Source organism: Ictidomys tridecemlineatus, chromosome 4 (assembly GCF_052094955.1).
Source record: "Ictidomys tridecemlineatus isolate mIctTri1 chromosome 4, mIctTri1.hap1, whole genome shotgun sequence".
Classification (NCBI taxonomy): Eukaryota; Metazoa; Chordata; class Mammalia; order Rodentia; family Sciuridae; genus Ictidomys; species Ictidomys tridecemlineatus.
Window position 1 is genome coordinate 204,404,498 of NC_135480.1, and position 24,440 is coordinate 204,428,937.

At 50.9% G+C, this 24,440-nt stretch overlaps 1 protein-coding gene and 1 long non-coding RNA gene across 2 annotated transcripts; one reads left to right on the forward strand and one right to left on the reverse strand.

Moving 5' to 3' along the window:
* Positions 1-10,805: 10,805 nt before the first annotated feature.
* On the reverse strand, positions 10,806-15,337 carry LOC144377396 (uncharacterized). Its single transcript, XR_013438373.1, has 2 exons — positions 12,063-15,337; positions 10,806-11,220 (listed from the first exon to the last, which is right to left on the reverse strand). It is a non-coding gene; the product is annotated as an uncharacterized LOC144377396 (long non-coding RNA).
* A 65-nt stretch (positions 15,338-15,402) lies between these two features.
* On the forward strand, positions 15,403-22,861 carry Tor1b (torsin family 1 member B). Its single transcript, XM_078048482.1, has 5 exons — positions 15,403-15,669; positions 16,120-16,385; positions 18,468-18,643; positions 20,354-20,481; positions 20,724-22,861. The coding sequence occupies exons 1-5, from the start codon at positions 15,471-15,473 to the stop codon at positions 20,963-20,965; spliced, it is 1,011 nt and encodes a 336-aa protein (XP_077904608.1). The 5' UTR covers positions 15,403-15,470; the 3' UTR covers positions 20,966-22,861.
* The last annotated feature ends 1,579 nt before the right edge of the window (positions 22,862-24,440 follow it).

Genomic DNA, 24,440 nt, shown 5'->3' on the forward strand with positions numbered 1-24,440 from the left:
AGGAAGAGGGGAGGCACAAGGCAGAAGCCAGAGAGGCCCATCCTGCCCAGGACCAGCCCTGACGTCCTGCAGGCCCTGTTCCCAGACGGTCAGATGCCAGAACTGCAGCCCAGGGACTCTGACTTTCCCTATCGTGACACCCCTTAAGACTGGGACCAGTTAATAATTTTTGAGTTCGCGACTTCTGCTCCCCCCAAGCCCTCCGCCTAGTGTTGGGGGAGCGAGGGGCCCTCATGGCCCTCCGGGTGGGTCTGCCATCCCCATTCTAGCTGAGGCTGGCCTGTGGTCAAGGGGCTCCTCTCCACGGGGTGACAAGGACCCACAACCCAAATCCACAGTTTCCTTCCTTCTTCCCTTTCTTTCTTTTGAGGCACTGGAAATTGAACCCCGACTGCGGAGCCACACCCCAGCCCATTGTATTTTTTATTTTGAGACAGGGTTTCGCTAACTTGCAGAGGCTGGCCTTGAATTTGAGATCCCCCTGCCTCAGCCTCCCGAGTTACTGAGATCACAGGTGTGCACCGCCACACCCAGGTCACTGTGTCACTTTTTAAAAACAAAAACAAAAAAACTACAGCTTCTCTCTCCCCCTCTCCCCCTCCCCTCCCTGCATCAGCTGAAGACTAAAGGGACCACCTCACCTGATGGCAGCTGCCCACTGTCAGAGGAAGAGCTGGCAGGAGGGACACCTGGCCAGTCAGAGCACCCTCTGAGGGGACAGGGCTGGGCAGAGCGGGACCCTTCTCTCCTTGATGGACGCAGGTCTGTGCTGTTGCAATGTGAAGCCTAGGCGAATCTCACATCCGCGGTGGCCCTTGTGTGAGGGTCTGCTAGAGAACGGGAGCCACTACACGCACACTCACACGCTCAAATTCAGACACACTCAAACCTGCTCACACTCACTCTCACACACACACTCGCCTCTGGGTTGGGATCTGACACTTGCGGGTCCGCTCAGGTGTGGATGGCTGGTCCCTAACGCAGCCGTGTTGGGAGGGAGGCCTTCCAGAGGTGACTGGGTCCCCGTGGATTCGTCACCTAGTGGCCTCTGGCTGCTGGCAGGGCTTGGAAGCCCAGGGCTCCTCAGGCTGACGTCCTCGGGCCCCTGTCATGGCTGGGCCACTGGGCCACCTGGTTCTGGGCATTCTCCACGGGCAGGCCAGAGGCCCAGGAGGTCAGCACCCAGGGAGCTGACCGGAAGCTTCGGGCTGAGAACAGAGACGGGTGACACAGCCCAGCCTTTGGCGAGCGTCCCTCCGGCTTGGCCCCGTCACTGGGAGGCCGCTGCTTTACGTGGCCCACCGACCCAGGCCTGCCTCCCAGACACCCCCAGGATGGTGTCTCCCCAGCGTCCAGGCACCCGACGGCCAGTCCACTGCACAGGGAATCGTCACCGAAAGCTCAGTCCTTGTCCCCATGCCAATCCAATGTGAGGGCATGCTTCTGAGGAAAAGGAAAAAGAAGATTCATTGCTTTGCCAGCAGAGGGGAAGCACAGGGGAGCCCTGTCCCAGGGGCTGTGATTCTGCCCATCAGCAGGAACAGGGGGCTTTCAAAGAGGGGACTCAGAGGCCACAGTCCCCATGTCCTCCGGGGTCCAGTTACAATTCACCTGTTAATTTGGGAGATGGTCATTTCTTTTTTTTTTTTTTTTTTTTTTTTAAAGAGAGAGTGAGAGAGAGGGGGGCACAGAGAGAGAGAGAGAGAGAGAGAGAGAATTTTAACATTTATTTATTTTTCTTAGTTCTCGGCGGACACAACATCTTTGTTGGTATGTGGTGCTGAGGATCGAACCCGGGCCGCACGCATGCCAGGCGAGCGCGCTACCGCTTGAGCCACATCCCCAGCCCAAAGAGTCTTTTTTTTTTTTTTTTTGGTTGTAGATGGACACAATACCTTTATTTCATTTGTTTATTTTTTTTTTTATGTGGTGCTGAGGATCGAACCCAGGTCCTTACCTGTGCTAGGCAAGTACTCTACCACTGAGCCACAACCCCAGCCCGGAGATGGTCATTTCTGAGATCTGGTGCCGTCCCCAAAGTCTGGATGACTAGGTTCCTGTGGTGGGTGTGTGCCCCAGGCCCCGTCACCCTGCCTAGGATGGTCACGAAGGTGACCCTGTGTCCCCTGAGATCAGGGAAGGGGGGAGTTTGGGGAGGAGCAAGGGGAGAGGAGAGAAAGAAAAATAAGTCACGGTGACAGAGCAGCAAGGGCTGTGTTCAAAGTCACAAAGTCACCCGCCACCGAGTCTCCAGTTCAGAGATGGTAGGGAACGAGCCGAACACCCCAGGAGACCAGAGACGGGGCCACCTTCCCTGGACACCTGGCCAGCCTCTTCAGCGGCTGGCTGTCACTCACAACAGACACACGGCTGGCCTGGGGACCAGCATCCACAGCCCAGCTGGGGGGACGGCGCTGGCTTCCTGGGAGTCTTCACCAAGCCCCGTTTTATGCTTGTTGCCGGTCACCAGCTCCCGCTGCGTCCAGCTTTGCTTTAGGTCCCGTGGACATCTTTGCAACGGAAAATGTGAAGCCACTGACTAAGTAGTTTATAAAACAGCACGTCCTGTCACCAAAACGATGTCCTCTTCGATGGTGTAATCAGCATCTCCTGAGATAGCGCCCCTGAGGCCGCTGCACCCCACCCTCCAGCGACCCCCTGAGCAGGGAAAACTGAGCCACAGCAAACCCCACGAGCACGGGCTCGGGTGCCCAGCTGGAAATGACAGCCGTGGAGGGCGCGATGTTTTTGTTCATTTTTGCTTGCTGGTTTCTATTTCCTAATTCTCTTCACTACATGTCCTATTTCTGCAATTAAATTAATTTTATTTATTTATTTATTTTGGTACTGGGGATTGAACCCAGGGGCGCTCTACCACGGAGCCACACCCCCAGCCCTTTTTATTTTTTTATTTTGAGACAAGGTCTTGCTAAATTGCTGAGGCTGGCCTCCAACTTGTGATCCTCCTGCCTCAGTCCAGTGAGTGGAGAAAACAAAGCCCTGCGCCCCCTCCCTCTAGCAGTTCATTTTACAGGGTCTCAAACACCTAAGCACTTTTTTTTTTTAGTATAGATATTTTTAGTTGTCAATGGACCTTTATTTATTATTCATCTGTACGTGGTGCTGAGGACGGACTCTGCCTCTGAGCCACAACCCCAGCCCTTCAGCACTGTTCTTGCCGCTGGATACCTGGTAAAGGTCAACCCCTTGTGGCTGGAAGCTTTGTTGACTGTGCTGCTAGTTTGGAATCTTATCCTTGCTCCCTGGAGTTCCTTACATTGGGCATTAGGGGGCTGTTTCCTTAATTTAACAAAGGCCTACCATGTGCCAGGGGCTTCCCGTAGGGAATCTCCTCTAGTCCTTTGCAATAGGCACTGGAATGGGGACTGCAATTATCCCTAGTTTGCAGATCAAAAAACAGGTCCAGAGAGGTTAAGACAGTTGCCCAGGGTCAAACAGCTGGCCAGGAACAGAGCCAGGGTGTGAACGTAGGGTTTTCATGCGGCAGGCCAGGTATTTCAGACAAACCATGGGTCACTCCAGCCTCCTGAAGTTACACACATCCTGGGTTATCCAGTAGACAGGGGTGGAATAGCATCAGGAGTCAGGATAGGTACTGGAGTTCCCCTGATCTCCTCATTGACATCAATCTTTCTTTTCTTTTTTCTGGTCCTGGGGATGGGACCCAGCACCTGTGCACACTAGGCAAGCACCCTCCCACTGAGCTGCCAGTGGTGAAGCCCCAGCATTATTTATTGGTTTTTATTTATTTATGACAGGGCCTTGCTAAGTTGCCCAGATTGTCCTCGAACTTGTACTTGGGATCCTCCTACCTCAGCCTCTGGAGTAGCGGGGGTTACAGCCGCGCACCACGGACATCAATTTGAATGTCTAACAATTGCATCTTGGGGAAACAGATTAATGGTAGTTTATTAACATCTGTGCATGGCATTTCCACTTCAACCAGGGTCCTTCGGTTACCGGAGTGCTTTTTTCTACCTCCATTTTCCAAGCACGTGCTGAGATTCTCTGCCTGAGCTTCTCTCTTGCAAAAATTGATTCTTCCCTGTGTCAGGTTGTGTCAGGAGAGACCCGCAGACTCCCTGGAGCTGCCCCACTTCCAATCCTGCCTGCTGGCTCCATCTGGTGGTCAGAGTTGGGAAGCACACCTGCCTCCTTCTGACAAGCTCCAGAGACGCAGGGTTGGAGGGAGAGGGATGGATACTTTCTAGTCCTTCTCTCATCGACAAAAACAGCAACACAAGGTACCAGAGGCCAGATTTTCCAGATTCTCCAAATGTCTTTAAGTTGCTCTTCTGGATGCTGTCTTGACCTTTTCATTTAATTATACACTCTTTTTTTTTCTTAAAGAGAAAGTGAGAGAGAGAGAGAGAGAATATTTTTAATATTTATTTTTTAGTTATCGGCGGACACAACATCTTTATTTGTACGTGGTGCTGAGGATAGAACTCGGGCCCCATGCATGTCAGGTGAGCACGCTACCGCTTGAGCCACATCCCCAGCCCTAATTATACACTCTTAAAAGTTTAATTATAAACGATTTCATCAAAGATAGGAAATGCTGGGCATGGTGCTCAATACCTGTCATCCCAATCTACTTGGGAGGCTGAGCCAGGAGGATTGCAAAATTGAGGCCAGCCTCAGGAACTTAGACTCTGTTTAAAAATAAAAACAACTGGCGATGGGTGTAGCTCAATGGTAAAGGACCCCAGAGTTCAGCCCCAAATCTCCCCTTCAGAAAGAAAGGAATGACATAATGCCCATTTATTCACCACTCAGATTTAACATTTATGTAAAATGTTACGTTTTGTTCTTTGCTTCAGATCTCTGTATCTTTAATTAAACTTTTGTTTTGTTTTGTTTTGTTTTGGTACCAGGATTGAACCCAGGGGTGCTTAACCACTGAGCCACATCCCAGCCCTTTCATTTTATGTTTATTTTGAAACAGGGTCTTGCTAAGTTGTTGAGGCTGGCTTTGAACTTGCTATCCTCCTGCCTCAGCCTCCTGAACCACTGGGATGACAGGCGTGTGTTATCAGGCCTGGCTTTTAATGAAACCATATAAAGCCTCAAGACTCGTTTGGTCTTGCTCCCCAAAAGCCATCCCCCTGCCTAAGGGATCGACACACCAATTCCTTCTCATGTTGTACTTTACAAATGTTATGTATCCGTGGAAATGGGTAGCATAGTGTGGTTTTGGTTTGTGAACTCAGAGGCGCTCTACCACTAAACTATGCCCCCAGACCTTTGTATCTTTGGCACAGGGTCTTGCCAAGTTGAAGAGGCTGGCCTCAAATTTGGCATCCTCCTCAGCCTCCCCAGTAGTATAGATCACAGGCCTGCGCCCCCGGCCCGCGTGTTTTCAGTATGTGAGTGGAGGGTGCGCTCCTCCGTAGCTGCTCTTGCTTTTGCCTTATTCTCATTCCTGAGGTTCACAGACGTGATTCACACAGCTCAAGTGCACCCGATTGTCACCGCTATGTAATATTCTATCCCAGGACTGAACAATGGTGTGTTATCCCTAGTGATGGACAGTAACGTTGGATTCCAGTTTTTCATATTATGGACAGTGCTGCGGTGAAGATGTTTGAACGTGTTTCCTGGTGTGCATGAGTCGGTTCTAAGGGAGAGGACCCGCACACTCTTTGCGGTGTGTGGGTGAGGAAGGGGCTGGGCAGCCAGGCTTGTGGGCCCTGCCTCCTCCACAGCCTGCTCCCCGCCCCGTGGGCTCTACTAAGTCTCTACCATCTACCTGAGCCCTACTGTGTCAAGGCTCCTAGAGGACCTTTGGGGTTTTGCAGGACACGTGCACCCCACGCTTCACCAGAGGCCCCAGTCTCCTGTCTCCCGCAGCTCTTCAGACTGCCCCAGGGCCTTTGCTTCTGCGGAAACCTGGGTGACTGCCGTTTCCTGGTCTGTAGTCAGGACCGGAGAGCCCCTGGTCATTGACCCATTTCACAGATATTTTTGACACTGCTTTTCTGGGGGCTGTAAAGTCGTGTGTCTTTGACCCGGAGGGTGGTCCCTGGCCTCCAAGGCTGGCTGCAGAACCAACGCTCAGGCCCTTCCCCCTGGGGACAAAACATCTCCCTTTCCCAGCTGTCCTTCAAGACCCGGAGGGTGCAAATGAAAAGCCACCTTGGGGCGGGGCTGCGAGGCCCTGGGCTCCATCCTCAGCACCGCCTAGAAATGAAGAGATAAGATAAAGGCGTGTGTCCCTCTGCAACCAGAAACACAGAACTGAGTCTCTCCCTTGGCTCTGGGGAGGCCTGCGGAAGGTGATGGCCTCCTGCTGGCCTCTTCACTGCCGACACCACCATCTGCAGGGTCCACGGGCAGTTCGCTCTTTGGTTCCATGTGTATCTGCTACTGCCCTTGAGAGGGGGCCCCGTGTGCCGTCGATCCTTCACGGCACCGGCCCACGGAGGTGCTGGGAGGACCCAGTCAGGTGAGCGGTGGTGAAGAGCTGGGTGCAGAGGCGGGCTGGGGTGTCCAGTGGGTGGGCGTCACCCGCAGGCCTGGGGACCAGGCCAGGAGAGCGAGAGGGAAGATGGTGACTGCACACTGAGCCTTGGCAGGAGGGTCCTCGCACAGGAGGGCACCTGGCCGCAGAAGCCAGTGGCCGAGGTGGGTACCCACGAGGGTCCCGGTGGGAACCGCCCTCTGGGCCTTCACAGAGTGACATTCCCTGTGGTGCTGCCCCAGCCCAGGCACAGATGACTGGGTCCCTGGAGCACCTGATCCAAGTTGGCCAATCAAATCCCTTCCGTGGGACTGTGGCATGGGGAGGGGGAGGGGAGGAGGGCAGGCTGGTGGTCTTCCCTAGCATCTGGCTTTGGCTCAAATTTCCAGGCAGAAGCCAATGCCACTGAGATGGAGAGAAAAATAAGAAAGAGGAGGGAGAAAGGTGAGCACCCTGGTCCTGGTTCAAGGTTTCCTTCTCCACACTCCAGCACGCCCTGTGAGACTCCCCTGGGCGCAGGGCACACACTTGTAATCCAGAGATGCAGGAGGCTGAGACAGGAGGATCACAAGTTTGAGGCCAGCCTCAGCAATGTAGACCCTGTCTCAAATTTAAAAATAAAAAGGTCCAGGCGCCGTGGCACAGCCCTGTAATCCCAGCAGTTCAGGAGGCTGAGGCAGGAGGATGGAGGGTTCAAAGCCAGCCTCAGCAACTCAGCAAGACCCTATCTCTAAATGAAATTTTAAAAAGGTCTAAGAAAGGGCAGGGGTGTGGCTCAGTAGTTAAGGCCCCTGGGATCAAAACCCAGTACCCCAAACAAAAGAAAGAAAAAGGGCTGGGGATATAGCTCAATGGTAAAGCACCCCCGGGTTCAATCCCCAGTTACCCGCAAAAAAAAAAAAAAAAAAAAAAAAATCCCCTGGATGCAATCCATTAACTGCCTTCTCCAGGCCCAGACTCGGACCTTGGCAGTGAGGGTGGCCTCAGTTTGAGCAGCAAATTTCCCTTCCTTGGTTCATGCCACTTAATAAGGGGGTGGCAGCCCTGAGCCACACCCCCTGGGAGGCCAGAGAAAGGGGGTGAGCGCCAGGAGGAGAAACCTGCCTTGGGAGAACCTGTTCTTCAGGGAACTCACAAGTGACAGCTGAGCCTCGGCCAAACTATGTGCTGCCAAGGTCACACAGCTGGAGTGTGTGGCTGAGCTTCTGCTCCTGGCCACCCAGCTGTGACCAGCAGGGGCTGGAGGAAGATCGCAGTCAGAGAGCAGAGTGGCATGGAGCCTTCTACAGCAGCAGTGATGCCATCCTTGAGCTGCGCAGGTGCTCCCCGGGTTACCATGGGCTGCGTCCAATGAACCCATGGTAAGCCAAAAACTGTGTCAGTCAAAACCCAGTTACCACCCCTGACCCACCCGACAGCCAGACAGCACCCACCCGGCGGCGGGTGGCGGCGGGTTCCTCGTGTGACCGAGAGGCTGCCTGGGAGCTGCCATGACAAAGAGTAGTGTGCCTCCCATCGCTGTCCCAGATCAAGACTCAAATTTTGAAGTATGGTTTCTAATGAATGCGTGTTGCTTTTGCACCATTATAAAGTAAAAAAAAAAAAAATGTAAGGTGAACTACCATACGTCAGGAACCAAATGTATTTCAACAAAAGGGGCTTCATTAAGAATTCTCCGCAGGGTGGGATAGTGTGAATTACTTGGGAGGCTGAGAAAGGAGGATCACAAGTTTGAGGTCAGCCTGGGCAACTAAGAGAGATCCTGTGTCAAAACAAAAAATAAAAAATAAAAAGAGCTGGTGTAGCTCAGTGGTAGAGCACCCCCGGGTTCAATCCCCAGTCCAAAAAAAAAAAAAAATTCTCTGAGGTGGCAGATCAGTCTCAGGTGGCATGGAGGTCAGTGGAACATGGAGGAAAGGAATTTGGAGGAACTGTGAACGTGACATGGAAGCAGAGGTACTATTATCTCCCCACCACAACGCCCACCACACTGGGACCTGCACCTCCACCCAGACAGGACCCCGCTGGGGGCACCACGTCCTTCTTGCTCATGTAGAATCTGGTGCCTGGCACAGGCAGTGGTGGACCACAGGTGGAGAGGTGGATGCTTTTCCAACACAGCTTGCACTGGTTCAAGGAGGAATGTTCTGGAAAACTTGCCTCTGGCCCCAGCCCCTATGACCTCCCAAGACCCCCTGCCTGCACGTGCACACTGCTGCACTCAGTCCCCACAGGTCACTGCTTACTGCCTGTCCTGTGCTCAAGGGACCTTGAGGGCTGCGGGGCAGAGCGGGGAGGCTGAGCGGCCTGGGCAGGCCGAAGTCCTGCTGGAGGGCCACAGAGCCAGGGCGGGCCTCACTCAGGCCCAGGGGTCCCTCGGCCCTGCCCCTTTCTCCTCTGGAGTCACTTCCTGGGGCGACTCCCCTAGCCTGGCTGCACTCACCCTCTCCACCTAGACAGCGGGGTTGGCGCTGCCCCTGGCAGTGCTGCTTGGACCTCGGAGAGACACGGACTGTCCCCCCGAACCCGGCGCTCGGCTCACTTGTCCAACAAAACGATGTGCAACATTTAAGAACAGTATTTCTTATTTATGGGTGCAATTATCTTTTGGTACCAGGGGTTGAACCCAGGATGCTTCACCACTGAGCCTCATCCCCAGCCCTTCTCATTTTTCATTTTGAGACAGAATCTCACTGACTTGTGTAGGGCCTCCCTAAGTTGCTGAGGCTGGCCTCTAACTCGCAATCCTCTTGCCTCAGCCTTCTGAGCCACTGGGATTACAGACGTGTGCATAGCACCTGGCAAAATCTGGGCCTTTGAGCTTTTCCTAAATCATCGTTTTTTGCGGTCTTTGAAGGTGATACGTGGTAAGTGCAGGGTGGGATTTGGACTCAGTGAGTCCTCAGACCTGCAGCTTACCTAAGTCCTTTGGTGTGAACCCTTGAAGTCTCCCAGTCTGGGCCATTTCCATCTGAAGTGGCTAATTTTTAAAAATATTTATTTATTTATTTTAAGGTGAGATGGACACAACACAATGCCTTTATTTTTATGTGGTACTGAGGATCGAGCCCGGGCCCCACCCGTGCTAGGCAAGAGCTCTACCACTGAGCCACAATCCCAGCCCCTGAAGTGGCTAATATGAATTGTCAACTTGATTGAATTAAGAGATGCCCATGATTAAGAGGCTTATGGGTGGTCAATGAGGGTGTGTCTAGGAATGATTGGCATGTGGGATGGCCAACTGAAATTGAGATCCTCCCTAAGTGTGGGCAGCACCATCCAATAGGATGATGGCTTGGATGGAATAAGAGTTGGAAGGACAAGGGGGCAGCAGATGCAAGCTCCATTCTTATTGAGTGGGTTCTTGATTGCTGCTGCCATCGTGGGAGGATATAGGACTCTTGCTTCTTCACTCTTCCAAAGTGGACTCTTGAAGGGAGCTGCCAGGAGTGAGCACAGGGTGTGCGGGACTGGCTTCTGCTCTCAGCAGAGAGCAGGTGGACCCCCACTCTGCTGGGCAGGGGAACGATGCTCTGGGATTGGGGGTCACCCAGTGAGACTGGGCTACACCCTGAAACCTAATCCCTTGCCTCATTTGGGTTACACTTTCTCGAATGTCTTTCTCCCCAATAAATAGAGGATTTTCAGGTGGCTCGCCCTCTGTTTCCAACGGACCCTTAAGGTCAAGAGCCGTCCCTGATTCCTGAAGGCAAAGGCATTTCTGAGTGTTGCGCGCTTCTTTTGCTGTCTTCTTAGTTATCGAGGTAGCCAGATGTGGTGAGCCCAGCACAGGTGGACAGCTCGGCTAGTTGGCCATAGACTCTGCCAGTGATCCTCCAGAAGCCTGTGGTCTCCACTAGGGTAGCACCGTTGATCCTCTTGTTCTGGGGCTTCAGCCTCTGGACGGCGCAGCTCTCAGCCTGCCGACGGCCACTGGGGTCTCTCCAGCTTCTGGTCGCGAGAGCCAACCTGATAAATCCCTTTTCATAATTATAGTTTCTGCTGATTCAGTTCCTCTAGAGAACCCTGACTGATACACCGTCTATCAGCCAGGGACACCTTTCCCTAAAGTCCCCCAGTCCAAAGCTCTGAGAGATACAGGTGAGGACCAGGCGGCGCTGTCTGTGGTCCTGAAAACTTCAGCCAAACTCAAAACCAAAGTGCAGAGCCCTCCCCATCTGTGGGGGTTCCGTTTCCAACGGGCGCTGGGCTGGCAGCCCAGCGGGACACTTTTGGATTAACCGTGTGAACGCGGGGGCAGGAGGGGATAAGCTATCTGAGAAATCAGAGCCTGAAATAAATGAGAGGAAATAAGACAAAGTCAGAATCATAGTTTTAAAAGCATGGAGCGCCCGATAGATTCTTCCAGTCCTGGCAGGAGCTGGAGCAGAACAAACAGAAAACGGCTTTGGTGGCTTAATTTAAGGGGGTACATCATGGGCAGGAATACGGGTTCAGGGGTGGAGTCTTGCTTCATGATGTCTTGCAGTCAACAGGTTGATTGGCATCTTGGCAATCACACCTATCTCTGAGAGGTGGTATAGCTACAGCAGTCACCCCATCTCCTGAGCCTGTGGGAACTTTTTGAGCAGAGCTGAGCAGGAGTTCACTCGCAGTGGGTGATCTTAATAGTAGGATGGCCACTGTAAGTTCCCAAATACCAGCTCTACTCTCCAATGGCTCCAATGCTGAAAAGGTCCTCACACATAGTCCATGGATGGCTCTCGACATACCTCCTTCCCGTTTTTTTTTTTTTTAAAGAGAGAGTGGGGGGGGGAGAGAGAGAGAGAGAATTTTTTTAATATTTATTTTTTAGTTCTCGGCGGACACAACATCTTTGTTGGTATGTGGTGCTGAGGATCGAACCCGGGCCGCACGCATGCCAGGCGAGCGCGCTACCGCTTGAGCCACATCCCCAGCCCAGAAGCTAAGTTCTTATAGCACTTCCAGTCTGTCTAGTTTATTTTTCTCTCTCTCCCCGTCCTCGTCCTCCCTCTCTCCTCCCCACCCCCTCAGTGGTTGTTTTTAGTCATATTTGACAGTAGGATCCATTTTCTGCCCAGTTCTCTATCTGTATCTCTCACTTGACCACAAGAATCAAGGGAGTCTTTGGGTTGCCTCCATTTCTGGGAGGACCCAGCTCAATAACACCACCACGTGAAATACTATCAGATCCCCTAACTAACCCTCTGCACAGTCTGTCTCTGTGTACAACTCCTCACTTTTTGCTTGGCTAACTCTAGTTTGAGTTTGACTACCTTCTTCAATGCCCCCCCCCTCACAGTTGGACAACAAAAGTCTCCCCTGCCACAGGGTCCCCTTATTTTTAAGAAATCTTTTTTTTTTTTTTTTAAGAGACAGAGAGAGAGAGAGAGAGAGAGAGAGAGAGAGAGAGAGAGAGAGAGAGAGAGAATTTTTAATATTTATTTTTTAGTTCTCGGCGGACACAACATCTTTGTTGGTATGTGGTGCTGAGGATCGAACCCGGGCCGCACGCATGCCAGGCGAGCGCGCTACCGCTTGAGCGATATCCCCAGCCCCAGGGTCTCCTTATTTTGACCTCACTATGGGTCCTTACCTCTGGCCTGGAAGACCCCAGTCCACAGGTCGGAAGGGCACCATCTCCACTCTGTCTCCTCCCCTTCTAGTAGATATGGAAAAATGACAAACCCCAAAATAATGAGACCCAGGAAAAGGGAATGAAAAAGCCATACATTGATAGCACTAATCCTTTCCCAGTGACAAGACAGGCCCCAGGGAGGAGGCATCCATCAAGTCTGGAATGACAGTCTCTGCTAAGAGGCTACAGTAGAGATCCTTTCCTAAACAAACCCTTCCAGATACCAACCACTGGCCCCAGGCCCTCCATCCAGTCCAGTGAGATAAATCCCAGATATTTACTGATGACCCCGACCCCCTCCCATTTCACCCAGTAAAACAGACCCCAAATTCCTGAGTGCCCGAATTGACACATTAATTCACCTTCTGACACATTCATTAAGTCAGTCATCTCGTCATAAGCTGTTTGTGAGATGCATGTAGGTCATGTGCATGGAAGCCTTATGGATAGAGACATCTGGAGTCTGGGAATGGCAGTGGACATTTCCTCTGGTTGATTGCCCAGGGACAATGTGAATCTCTTTCCTGCTCTGCCATGGCCCACACATCACCTGAGAGGGGTGACTTGCTGGGATGTCAATCAACCTGTTGATTGCAACACATCAGGAAGCAAGACTCCGCCCCTCAAACCTTATCCCATCTTTGATGTACCCCCTTAACTAAAGGACTGGAGCCATTTTCTCTTTGTCTAGTTCAAAAACCCATGTCGACTAGATCAATCAGGGACTTCGCTGTCTGTAAATATATTTGTTTGTGGGTTTTTTTTAATATTTATTTTTTTTAGTTGTAGTTGGACACAATACCTTTGTTTTATTTATTTTTAAAATATTTTTTTAGTTGTCAATGGACCTTTATTTTATTTATAAATAAAAAAAGTATATGCTGAGAAATGAACCCAGTGCCTCACACATGCTAGGCAAGTGCTCTACCACTGAGGCACCACCCCAGCCCAAGTGTTTGTTTTATTACTTGTTAATTATTTGAGATATTAAGATTTAGGGTGGCTTGGACTCTTCTGGGCAGAAGAACCTCTCTATGACACACTGGCCTTCTTCCCTCTGGAAAATCTTTCATGACTTAATTAAGCCCAGTCCTCTCCTTTGTTCAGTGGCTCATTTTCTACCATGAAAGTGGGCCCAGCAGCATCACCCCATTCCTGCCCACCCTGTTCCTGCATGAAACTTCTTTTCTGGATAAAAGGCTGAGATGATCCGTGAAGTTTGAGTCTGGCCAGGTCCTTTTGTGCTAACAACTTCTGTAACCGGAAGCTGGAGTCCTGGGCCTCCATGCCAATCCAATAACCAAGACAAGATCTTGAGAAAAAGGAAAAAGGTTTATTGCTTTGCTAGCAAAGGTGAAACACAGGGGACTCCAGTCCCAAAGGCTGTGATTCTGCCCATCCCCAGGGGCTTTTATAGAGGTGGCTTGAAAGGGTAAAGTTTCTAAGCTGGAAAGCTTGAATGTAAAAGATTAGGTAGAAGAGTCCAAGTTCCTCTGTTACACCCAGAACCTGGAATTCCTGAGATAGTTAAAACAACGCCCTACTGGCCATTTAGCCCCGAACCAATCAGTTTGAATGTGTAACCCGCTTATGAATGACCAATCACCCCTGCCCGAATGTGCCAATCACGTCTCAGAGTTGTTCAATTTCCCCGCGCCTCATGATGATTTGTTCTGATGTATGCAAAGCCCACCGCCCTCTCCAAAAAGTGTACTTAAGCTCTGCTTGACCTTTGCTCTGGGCTCTGGACTGCTCTCCCTTCTTGAGTGAGCACAGAGTCCCAGCGCGCTGGAATGGATCCCCAATAAATCCCCTTTGGCCAATTGCATGGAGTAAGTCTCTTGTGTGGTCTCTCCCTCCGACGTTTCGCCAGACCCTTACAGGCTCAGAGAAAATAAAGGGGAGTGGAGATCAGCAAGGAGAAGGCCAGGGAAAAGAAAATCAAGCAGCAGCTCAGTGGCACTCACTGTAATCTCAGAGGCTCTGGAGTTCAAAGCCAGCCTCAGCAAAGGGAGGTGCTCAGCAACTCAGAGAGACCCTATCTCTAAATAAAACACAAAATAGGGCTGGGGATGGGGCTCAGTGGTCCTGTGACCCTGATACTCAAGCCCTGGTACCCCCCACCAAAAAAAAAAAAAAAAAAAAAACTGATCAGGGAGGAGATGGGGAAGAAGTTGTTTAGGGAAAGGATGATCAGGGAGAAGTTTAGGGAAAAGATGATCAGGGAGGAGAAGTTTAGGGAAAAGATGATCAGGGAGAAGTTTAGGGAAAAGATGATCAGGGAGGAGAAGTTTAGGGAAGGGGAAAAAAAAAAAATAACATGTAACTTTCAAAGCCACAAGGGACACAGTCAAACCATCAAGGGAACCTGCTGGCATCCCACTGAAGCCAGATTTAAAGATATGTTGATAGTGTAGTTAGGTAAATCGGGTCCAATATGAGTAAAATCGAAAATGAAGGCCATGATGAAAATGGAGCCCGGGAAAGCAAAGAAGCACTTGGGAAATTGAAATGTTAATATTCCCAAGGCCCAGAGCCCATTCTAAAGAAATGTTAATGAAACAGCTCCCAGCAAACAGGGAGATGCTAATCAAAAGCAGCCCCAGGCCCTTCCTGACCAGATTACTCCTCAGGCCCATCTGCCCCTCACCTTTTGGTCTCCCCACCTACATTCTATACTGCAAGATAATAGGACAAAGGACAGAACTCGGTCAGAAAGCTAAATGAAGACCTTAGTATAAAAGAGAGAAGAACTCCCCCTTCCATGGATCCCACCTCTTGGGTCCCCTTCTTCCTCAGGGAGAAGTCTTTCCTGCTGTCCTTAATGAAGCTTCTACTTTCCGCTCTAAACCTGCCCCGGGTGCTTCTCTGCTGTTATACTTCAGCACTGGGGAAGCAAGGCCAAGTCACCGGTAAAGAGCGGTAACCGCATAGGGAGGTGCCAGTGGCCCGGCCTGAGTGGGTGCTGCAGGAAGAAGGCCTGCGGTCTGGCCCTTCTGGGAAGCGCTCATCCGCGCTCTGGGTAGAGGGGCGACAAGGGGTCGGCGAGGTGGCAGGTGGTAAGACACTGGTCTAGCATGCGCAAGGCCCGGGGCTCCATCCCCAGCACCGGAAAAGGGAAGGGAAAAGATGAGAAAATGAAAAAGAAAGGACAACGCCTGAAGGTGGTAAGTAGGGCTCCAGGAAGTCACGCCCCCCGGAACGCACTCCCGCCGCGGACACGGCCGGCGTCGCACCCACCTCCCCGCCCCTCACCAACTTGGCGCCAGAGCGCGGGGCTGCGGGCGGAAGTGACGCGCACGCCGGAAGTGCGCCTGCGGGTGGGCCGGCCGAGCCCAGCACGGCGGCTGAGGCTCGAGGCTGGTGATGCGACTGGCGGGGCTGCTTGCGGGCGCCGCGGCGCTGTGGCTGCTGCTGTCCGCCCACGCGGTGTCGGCGTTCGAGCCCCTCAGCGTGGGCCTGGCCATCGGGGCCGTGTCGGCCCTCACGGGCTACCTCTCCTACAAGGACCTGTACTGCCGCTTCGCCGAGTGCTGCCGCGACGAGCAGCCGCTCAACGCCTCCGGTACGTGCCGCGGCGGGGCGGGCGATGGCCCTGCTGGAAGCGGCCTGCGACAGCGCGCCGCGGCCCCCGGACCTGCCGCGGCCCCTCACCTGCCGCGGCCCACGGGCCCGGCTCCGAGCGGCGCGCCGCCTGGAAGCCCGCGGGGATGGCGGAAGAGTAGCCTGCAGCTCGGCCGGGAGGTGGTCCGACCTTGGATGAAAGAGGCCATCTAGCTTCCTGGTCAGACGCGTAGGGCTAAGCAGAACCGCCACCTAATGCACTTCCTCGGCGGTGGCATCACTTGGCTCCAGCCCCTGCGGGTCAGCCTCAGCCTTGGCTCCCGGGTGGGCAGAGTCGCTGCCGGATCGCTCGCTGAGCCTGCCTCTCGCTTTGGTCAGCTGGGAAAGTGCCGCTTCTCTGATGCATTTTTAACGTGTGTTTTTCTCTCTGTCCGGGGCCTGGCTCCCGCAGCCCTCAAGTTGGATTTGGAGCAGAAGCTGTTTGGACAGCATCTGGCCACGGAAGTGATTCTCAAGGCGCTGACTGGCTTCAAGAACAACAAAAACCCCAAGAAACCACTGACCCTGTCCTTGCATGGCTGGGCTGGCACAGGCAAGAATTTTGTCAGTCAAATTGTGGCTGAAAATCTTCACCCAAAAGGCCTGAAGAGCAACTTTGTCCACCTGTTTGTATCAACTCTGCACTTCCCTCATGAGCAGAAGATTAAACTGTACCAAGTAAGAGAACCCACCCTTACCTCCTCGCAGGGTGCTCAGAGTGGCCTGGGTGACCTGCCTGCTAATTCTGGCCCCCTCTTGTCTTTGCATCGCAACAGCCCCAGAGTTAAGGCTCCATGTAGTCCAGGGGGTTAGGAAGATCTCCTGTAAATCTCTCCTTAGAAGTCCAGCAGAGTAGGTGATGTAATTCCCATTAAAAGATGGAGCCAAGAGAGGCAAGGTGACTTGCTCCTCAAAATATTTGTGGCCTTTGGGCCCCAAAAAGCTTAAACTCAAACCTCCCAGCTCCCACTTTACCTGCTAGCTACCCTCTACAGTGAGTGCATAGTCTCAATGGATAGCATGGTCCTGGCCTCCTTTAATGCTCCCTGTCCCCCCAGGGGCCTCAGCTGTACCCCTGCATTTTGCAAGGGTAGACTAGAGGATTTTTTTTTCCCCTCTTAAATGGTTTTTATACCTTGTTTCTCTCGACCTTCAAGTCCTTGTCTTGGCTCAAAGAAAGCCTCATGAGTGTTTCTCTGAGATATTCTTTCCACATTTAAGGTGTTAAATGTTTTCTAAGTGAATGTGTCATTATTAAGGTTAATATTCCTGCTGTTAGGTGCCAACTAAAATGGGAAATAGAAACTTAACTGAACTAGGAAGTGAAAGTATTTTCCACTCAAGCTCTTAAGACAGGGAAGATTGCCAAAAGGAAGAAATAATTTTCTTGTTTTCAAATTGTATTGTAAATCTCTTGCAAAAAGAGAAAAAAAATTGTATTGTAAATCTCTGGCAAAATAGATGAAGGGGTATCTGGCGGGGGGCGTTCATGGTCAAGTTCTTTCATGTTTTGGGTTTGAGAACTTGTTGGGTGTTTTTGTTTCAAGAAAAGCCTCGAGGCTGGGGGTGAGGAGCAGTGGTAGGGCACTTGCCTAGTGTGCCAGGAGCCTTAGGCTTTATCCTTAGCACCACAAGGAAAAAAAAAAGCCAGCAGCATAGGGACAGACTTTTCATGAAATGTCATCTAGGTCAGTTCTTTGCTCTAGTCTGGGGTCTTGGTCTTAATCTAAGACTAAACAGCCTTAATCTAGTACCTTATTCCTCAGTGTATGTGGCAATATTGACTGGAGGTTTTGTTCAAATGTGAGGTGAAAACTATGGGGTGGTCAACAGGAAGGATAAATATTCCTATGTCTTCTACCTCTTAGACCCTTAAGAAGTCAAAGCATGACATTTGAGGTAGGAAAAATGTCTTTGCAACTCAGCATTTATCTTTGTGCCAGTTTACACTTTTTTTTAACATAAATAATTTTTATTTAAATATTTTATTAGTTGTAAATGAACATAATATCTTTTATTTATTTTTTTGTATGTGGTGCCGAGGATCGAACTTAGTGCCTCACACATGGGAGGCAAGTGCTCAACCGCTGAGCCACAGCCCTGGCCCAATAGTTTATTTATTTATTTATTTAATTTATTATTTTTTTTAAAGAGAGAGTGATAGAGGAGAGAGAGAGAGAGAGAACTTTTAATATTTATTTTTAGTTCTCAGCGGACACAACATCTTTGTTGGTATGTGGTGGTGAGGATCGAACCCGGGCCGCACGCATGCCAGGCGAGCGCGCTATCACTTGAGCCACATCCCCAGCCCCTTATTTATTTATTTTTTTTTAAAGAGAATTTTAACATTTATTTATTTTTTCTTAGTTCTCGGCGGACACAACATCTTCGTTTGTATGTGGTGCTGAGGATCGAACCCGGGCCGCACGCATGCTAGGCGAGCGCGTTACCGCTTGAGCCACATCCCCAGCCCCTTATTTTTTAATATTTATTTTTTAGTTGTAGTTGGACACAATACCTTTATTTATTTATTTCTTGTAGTGCTGAGATCAATCCCAAGGCCTCGCACGTGCTAGGCAAGCGCTCTACTGAGCCACAACCCCAGGCGCCCCCCTACCCTTTACACTTCTGATGGTTTGCAAAGGTGACAGAGCCCCAGGAACCCCTTCCTTGGTCCTTTAGAGCAGAGGAACAGGGTAGTGCTTGGGCTCCCTGGGTGTAGCCTTTGAGCCTCTGCCACCTCTTTCATGGTCTGTCTAGGAGCAGCTACAGAAGTGGATCCGTGGAAACGTGAGTGCCTGCGCCAGCTCGGTTTTCATATTTGACGAGATGGACAAGTTGCACCCCGGGATCATCGATGCCATCAAGCCCTTCCTAGACTACTACGAGCAGGTGGACGGGGTGTCCTACTGCAAAGCCATCTTCATCTTTCTCAGGTCAGCCAGCAGTGGTTTCTCAGGGACACACGAGTCCTCCATTCTCCCAGTGCTAGAATGAGGTCCTGTGACCACCTGCATTTTGTTTATCAGGGACAGAAGTGCCAGCCTGGTAAAAGTTACTTTTACTTTTTGGTTACCAGTAATCAGCATGGCATAGAATGGGCAAGGGTGAATGAGCTGAGGAAATAATTACTGATAACAGACAATTTGGAACTGTGTGTTATAAAACCACAGCATGATCCCAGAAAGCTATGAAGACATAGATGGTGTTGGGCAGTGGTGCACACCTTTGGTCTTGGCAACTCGCGTGGCTGAGGCAGGTGGGTCACAAGTTAAAGGCCAGCCGCAGTAAATCAGCAAGGCTCTAAGCAACTTAGCAAAACTGTCTCAGAATAAAAAAGAAGACTGCATATAATCCCAGGGCTTCTGCTGCTCCTGTCCCTGTCCTTGCTGCCGTCCTGGGAGGTGGAGTCGCCATCCTCTCCATGGTGCCCAGGTTATACTTGGCCCTGCCATAGTGGCCACTGGGCTTCCACAACTCTTCTGGTGGCCTTCATGGACTGTTTTCCCCTGGTGCCCCAGCCTGGAGCAGTGAGGAGGGCCGCAGGTGGGGAAGCCAGTGTGCAGGGGTGGTCTGGGAGGTGGGTGCTCTGGCTGGAGAGGCGATAGGGGACCACAGGGTGGGGCAGTGCATGGGGGAGGGGGAGGAGGAGGTGTAGGTGAGCCCATGGATGTGGGTGGAGAGCCTTGTGGGGCCCTTGGCCCGAATAGGGGAGGGGTGTAGTGAGAAGAGCAAGGCACCAGGATCCTAGAGGAGCTTCCTAAATGTGTGGAGGTATTTATTATTAAAATTATGTTCTGAAAATAATTAACCATAAAAATAAAAAGATAAGAAAAAGGGCTGGGGATGGCCTGGCTCGGGAGGATAAGCAGGAGGATTATGGATTCAAAGCCAGTGTCAGCAACTTAGGCTCTGAGCAACCCAGCGAGACCCTGTCTTTAAGTAAAATATTTAAAAAACAGCTGGGGATGTGGCTAGGTGCTTAAGTATCCCTGGGTTAAATCCCCAGTACCAAGATTGGAGTGGGGTGGGTGGGGGGTGGGTGGGGGGGTAGGTCAGTGACAAAATGCTTCTAGGTTCAATCCCCATATCAAAATAAATAAATTAATCACTAATAATAGTAATAAAAAGGAAACAAATGGTGCATGCCTATAATCCCAGTGACTCTGCAGGCTGAAGCAGGAGGATTGAAAGTTTGAGGTGAGCCTCAGCAACTTTGCAAGACCCTATCTCAAAATAAAATTTAAAAAGGGCTGGGAGTGTAGCCCAGAACATCCCTGGGTTTAATCTTCAATATGCAAAACAAAACAGAAACAAATTTTAAGTTCCTTGAGGGCAGTTTCTTTTGTGTATAGTAGCATTTAGTAAATTTGGTCTAAGAAGAAAGCTTCAGGGGCTAGATGTGTAGGTTGGTGGTAGAGTACTTGCCAAGCATGCATGAGACCCTGAGTTCAACTGCTAGCACCCCAAGAAAGGCTGAAGCTTAGGGCTGGGGCGGAGTTCAGTGGCATAGCATGCTTAGCATGCTTGAGGCCTGTATTCCATTCCTAGCACCAGAAAAATAAATAAACCCTGGAGCAGGTTCATTTCCTGATGAAACATAGAAGTCTTGATATGTGATTTGATCTATTCCCTGGCCAACCCAGCAATGCAGGTGGGGACCTCATAACTAAGACAGCTCTGGACTTTTGGAGGGCAGGAAGAAAGAGGGAAGATATCCAGCTGAAGGACCTGGAACCTGTGCTGTCTGTCGGAGTCTTCAACAATAAACACAGTGAGTCCCCAGGGCGAGGAGCCAGCAGGTGCTGTCTGTTCTGCTGATTCTTTACAGAGCCCCAGAGCCTACTTGCTAGGGGCTCTGCTGCTGAGGGGTTCCCTAGGGCCTTAGCAGGGGTTGCACACCTGACAGACTTGCCAGGAGTGAAGACGTGAAGAACATGCTGCAGGCTGAGATCAGGTGTGGAGTTCGACCAGGTGGCAGTGACAGGCAGGAGACAGCTCTGTGTTGTTCTGCAGGTGGTCTGTGGCGCAGTGGGCTGATAGACAGAAACCTCATCGACTACTTCGTCCCCTTCCTGCCCTTGGAGTACAAACACGTGAAGATGTGTGTGCGGGCAGAGATGCGGGCCCGTGGTGCTGCTGTAGATGAAGACATTGTCACCAGGGTGGCAGAGGAAATGACGTTTTTCCCCAAAGATGAGAAAATCTATTCAGACAAGGGCTGCAAGACCGTTCAGTCCCGGCTAGATTTCCACTGAGCGCTTACCCACACCTGGACCTTGTCCTTCAGAAGCACTTTGAAGACCTCTTCAGGGTTCTGCATATTTGCACCTGTGAACTTGGGATTTAGAAGTTTCTAAGAGTTAACTATTGAAAAGACACTAATCTGTCCTGCGTGCAACATAATGGCAGTTCAGCTGTTCCTTGCAATTGAATGTGAGCTTTTAGAATCCTTATATGCACAGTTATTAACCTTCATGGAAGTGCCTACAAACAGCTGTGCGTGAGGTGGAGGGTCATTGGTGGGTGACCCATGGCCCGGCCTCTCAAGCCAGTACTTTGACCAAGGACCCCAGGGACCCTGCTACAGTTGGGAGCATCAGGTTTTCACATGCCAAAGTCATCTTGCTCTGCTTTTTCTTTGTACAAAGCGCATTCACTGGCTGGTAGTATTTTTAGTTAACATCAGTGGCCCTGCAGGTTCAGATGGTGTTGGCGAGGAGGATATGGCCCTGCACACCGGCTACTCTTGCCCAGGGCTGGACTGTCATCCTAAGAGTGAAGGTGCACCCAGGCTCTGTAAGCAGACCAGGATCCAGAGTCCCTTGGGTCTGGCCCTGGCCTTGGAATTCCCACTGTCAGCTTGGTGAGCCTGCCAGCTCCTTATACCATGTCCTCCAGACACGCCACTACCATCATGCTACATTTGCCTGTTAACACTTCACATGTGAGTCATGTGCAGCTCAGCAGGACCGGTGGGTGCTCTGGGCTGTGCGGGCCTGCAGAGCCTGATTGTGGAGGGAGCAAAATGCTTAAGCACCTCCTTAAACATAAGTGTATTTTGCCGGGCTCCGTGGTGCACGCCTATAATCCCAGGGGTTTGCGAGGCTGAGGCTGGAGGATCACGAGTTCAAAACCAGCCTTGGCAATGGTGAGGCGCTAAGCAATTCAGTGAGACCCGGTCTTATTTAAACACACAAAAAATTTTTTTATTTAAACACAAAATAGGGCTGGGTATGTGGCTCAGTGGTTGAGTGCCCCTGAGTTCAATCCCTGTACCCACCCCAGAAAAAGATTGTATTTTTAAAACCTGGGAACGACATAAAATGGAATAATTGCTTATTCTCAGGTACTTTTAAATAGTATGGGGTTTTTTATTTTTTGTGCTAGGGAAGTAGTATGAGTTTTTATTGTTAAGTTCAAGGTACGATATGGTCACAATTGAAGATCAAAGAAGGTCATCTGAGTGGTGGCTGGTCTGGGTGTCATCTGATGCTGACCCCTGCATGGCAGTGCCAGGCTGGATGGCCCTGATCACTGGAAAATAGAGTCAGATTCCAGCCAGCAGGATCCTTCTGCCTGACCCACAGCTGTGATATAACTAGACACGTGATTGAGGCACTGGGTAACATTTTTATATGTGTGAAATGTGCAAGAATGAAAAGTCTGCAATGTGGAAATGCCTGCTGGGGTTGTGGCTCAGCAATAGAGTGCCCTCGCCTAGCACGTGGGAAGTGCTGGTTTCAATCCTCAGCACCACATAAGAGATAAAATGACAACTAAAAAAATATCTAAAAACACCCCCAAACACCTCTGTGGGCTGGGGACGTGGCTTGGGTAGAGTGCTGGCCTCTCATGCATGAGGCCCTGAGTTCTCTTCCTCAGCACCACCCAATAAATGAAGATGCCAAGGTGAGGCTGCTGAGTTTCAGGACGTGTTCTTACATTGGAGCTAAGTTACCTTTCTTTTATAACCTTTTGGGCCTGTGGTCTGGAGGAGACAAGGTTTCCTGTTTACAGTGATGCAATAAATTCCACACATGTGGGCCACCTTTGGACTGTGGTTGCTGATTTGGAAAAGCCCAGCCTCTCATGAGATATGGACAAGAACTTGAATTGACTAGTGAATAGAAAATAATAAAAACTAAATACTATGTTGTGAGATGTCACTTTTTCTTCTTACCCCTATTTTATGTGGAGGCAAAGTCAGCGCAGAATAAAGGTTTTCAACATCTCGGGTTAGACACACTTACCCCAGGTGTGGGGGGTTGGCAGCCTGCATCTCACAGCCAAGATTTGTCTCAAAGGTGGCTATCCCCAGAGTTAGCTCCCTGGGACCCAGGTGGGCTTCACTCTAGAAAATACATCCTCCTGAGGCCGACGCAGGAAGGAAAAGTTGAAGCCCCAGGACCCTAACTCGGGTGAGGAAACTCCTCTGCTGGCTCTTCCCACCCAAAACTAGGACACAACGAGAACCTGGTTGTCACTCAGATCTTACCTTAACCACACTTATCCTGGCAGTCATCTTGTCACTGAGGTCATAACATGGACTTCACAGGACTGGAAAGTTTCTAGAAAGTTCACACCCCTCTTTTAAAAAAAAAAAAAAGGTGAGAGGCTGGGGATGTGGCTCAAGCGGTAGTGCACTTGCCTGGCATGCGTGTGGCCCGGGTTCGATCCTCAGCACCACATACAAACAAAGATGTTGTGTCTGCCGAAAACTAAAAAATAAATATTAAAAAAATTTCTCAAAAAAAATTATTAGAAGGTGAGAGAATTTTTAATATTTTTTGTTTTTGGCGGACACATCATCTTTGTATGTGGTGCTGAGGATTGAACCCGGGCCGCACGCATGCCAGGCGAGCGTGCTACCGCTTAAGCCACATCCCCAGCCCTCACACCCCTCTTCATGGCCCTGCCCCCTCCCTCCATTTCTCAGTTGAAGGTGCTCAACTGGCAGGAGACTTATTTCCTTGGTCTGGCCTAAGGCAGTCTCTGTTCAACCCCAAACTGCTTCATCTACTGAGGCTGAACTTTGCAAAATGATGTCAGAGGACTTCTTTTTCCTATCTATAGCCTTACAGGTGCCAGGGCTGCCATCTTCAGAGAGATGATCAGAGCTCATCTGTGACTGCTAGGGACACTTGAACCATGTTAGGGAGACCAGGCACTCTAGAAACAGGCGAGGTAGCCGTAAGGCAGGGGCTCCCACAGCAGCCAGACCAGCATCGTCTTTATGCCGGGAACTGAACACAGGGCTTGAACATGAGCATGGCTCTGCCGTTGAGCATCTCGGCCCCTCCAGCCATCTTCTAAGCCTGCTGGACCCTTCCTGGGGAGCCCTGCCCCTCTGTAGGCATGTGAGCTGCGCTGCACAATATGGCTTGTCTCCTGGAGCCCTGCGCTCTTGCCTGACACCTTAGCTGGACTGGAGCACCATGGCTGGGTGCCAGGAGCTCTGTGAGTCCTACCCTTGAAGTGCAGTGCCTTGGCAGCTTGGTGAAGGTCAGACTGCACTTCCTTCCCACCAGAACTGCCTTGCTACGTCTTTACTCAGCCTACACGCACAGGCCTCTGGTGAAGGGTTTTCCTTTATAAACCATACTCAAAAGGCTGTGGGTGTGGCTCAGTAGTGAGCACATGTGAGCTCCAGTCTCCAGCACATTCGCATGTATCCGCAAATTATGCGAGGCTGGGACATGGCACAGTCAGAGAACCCTCGCCTCGGACATG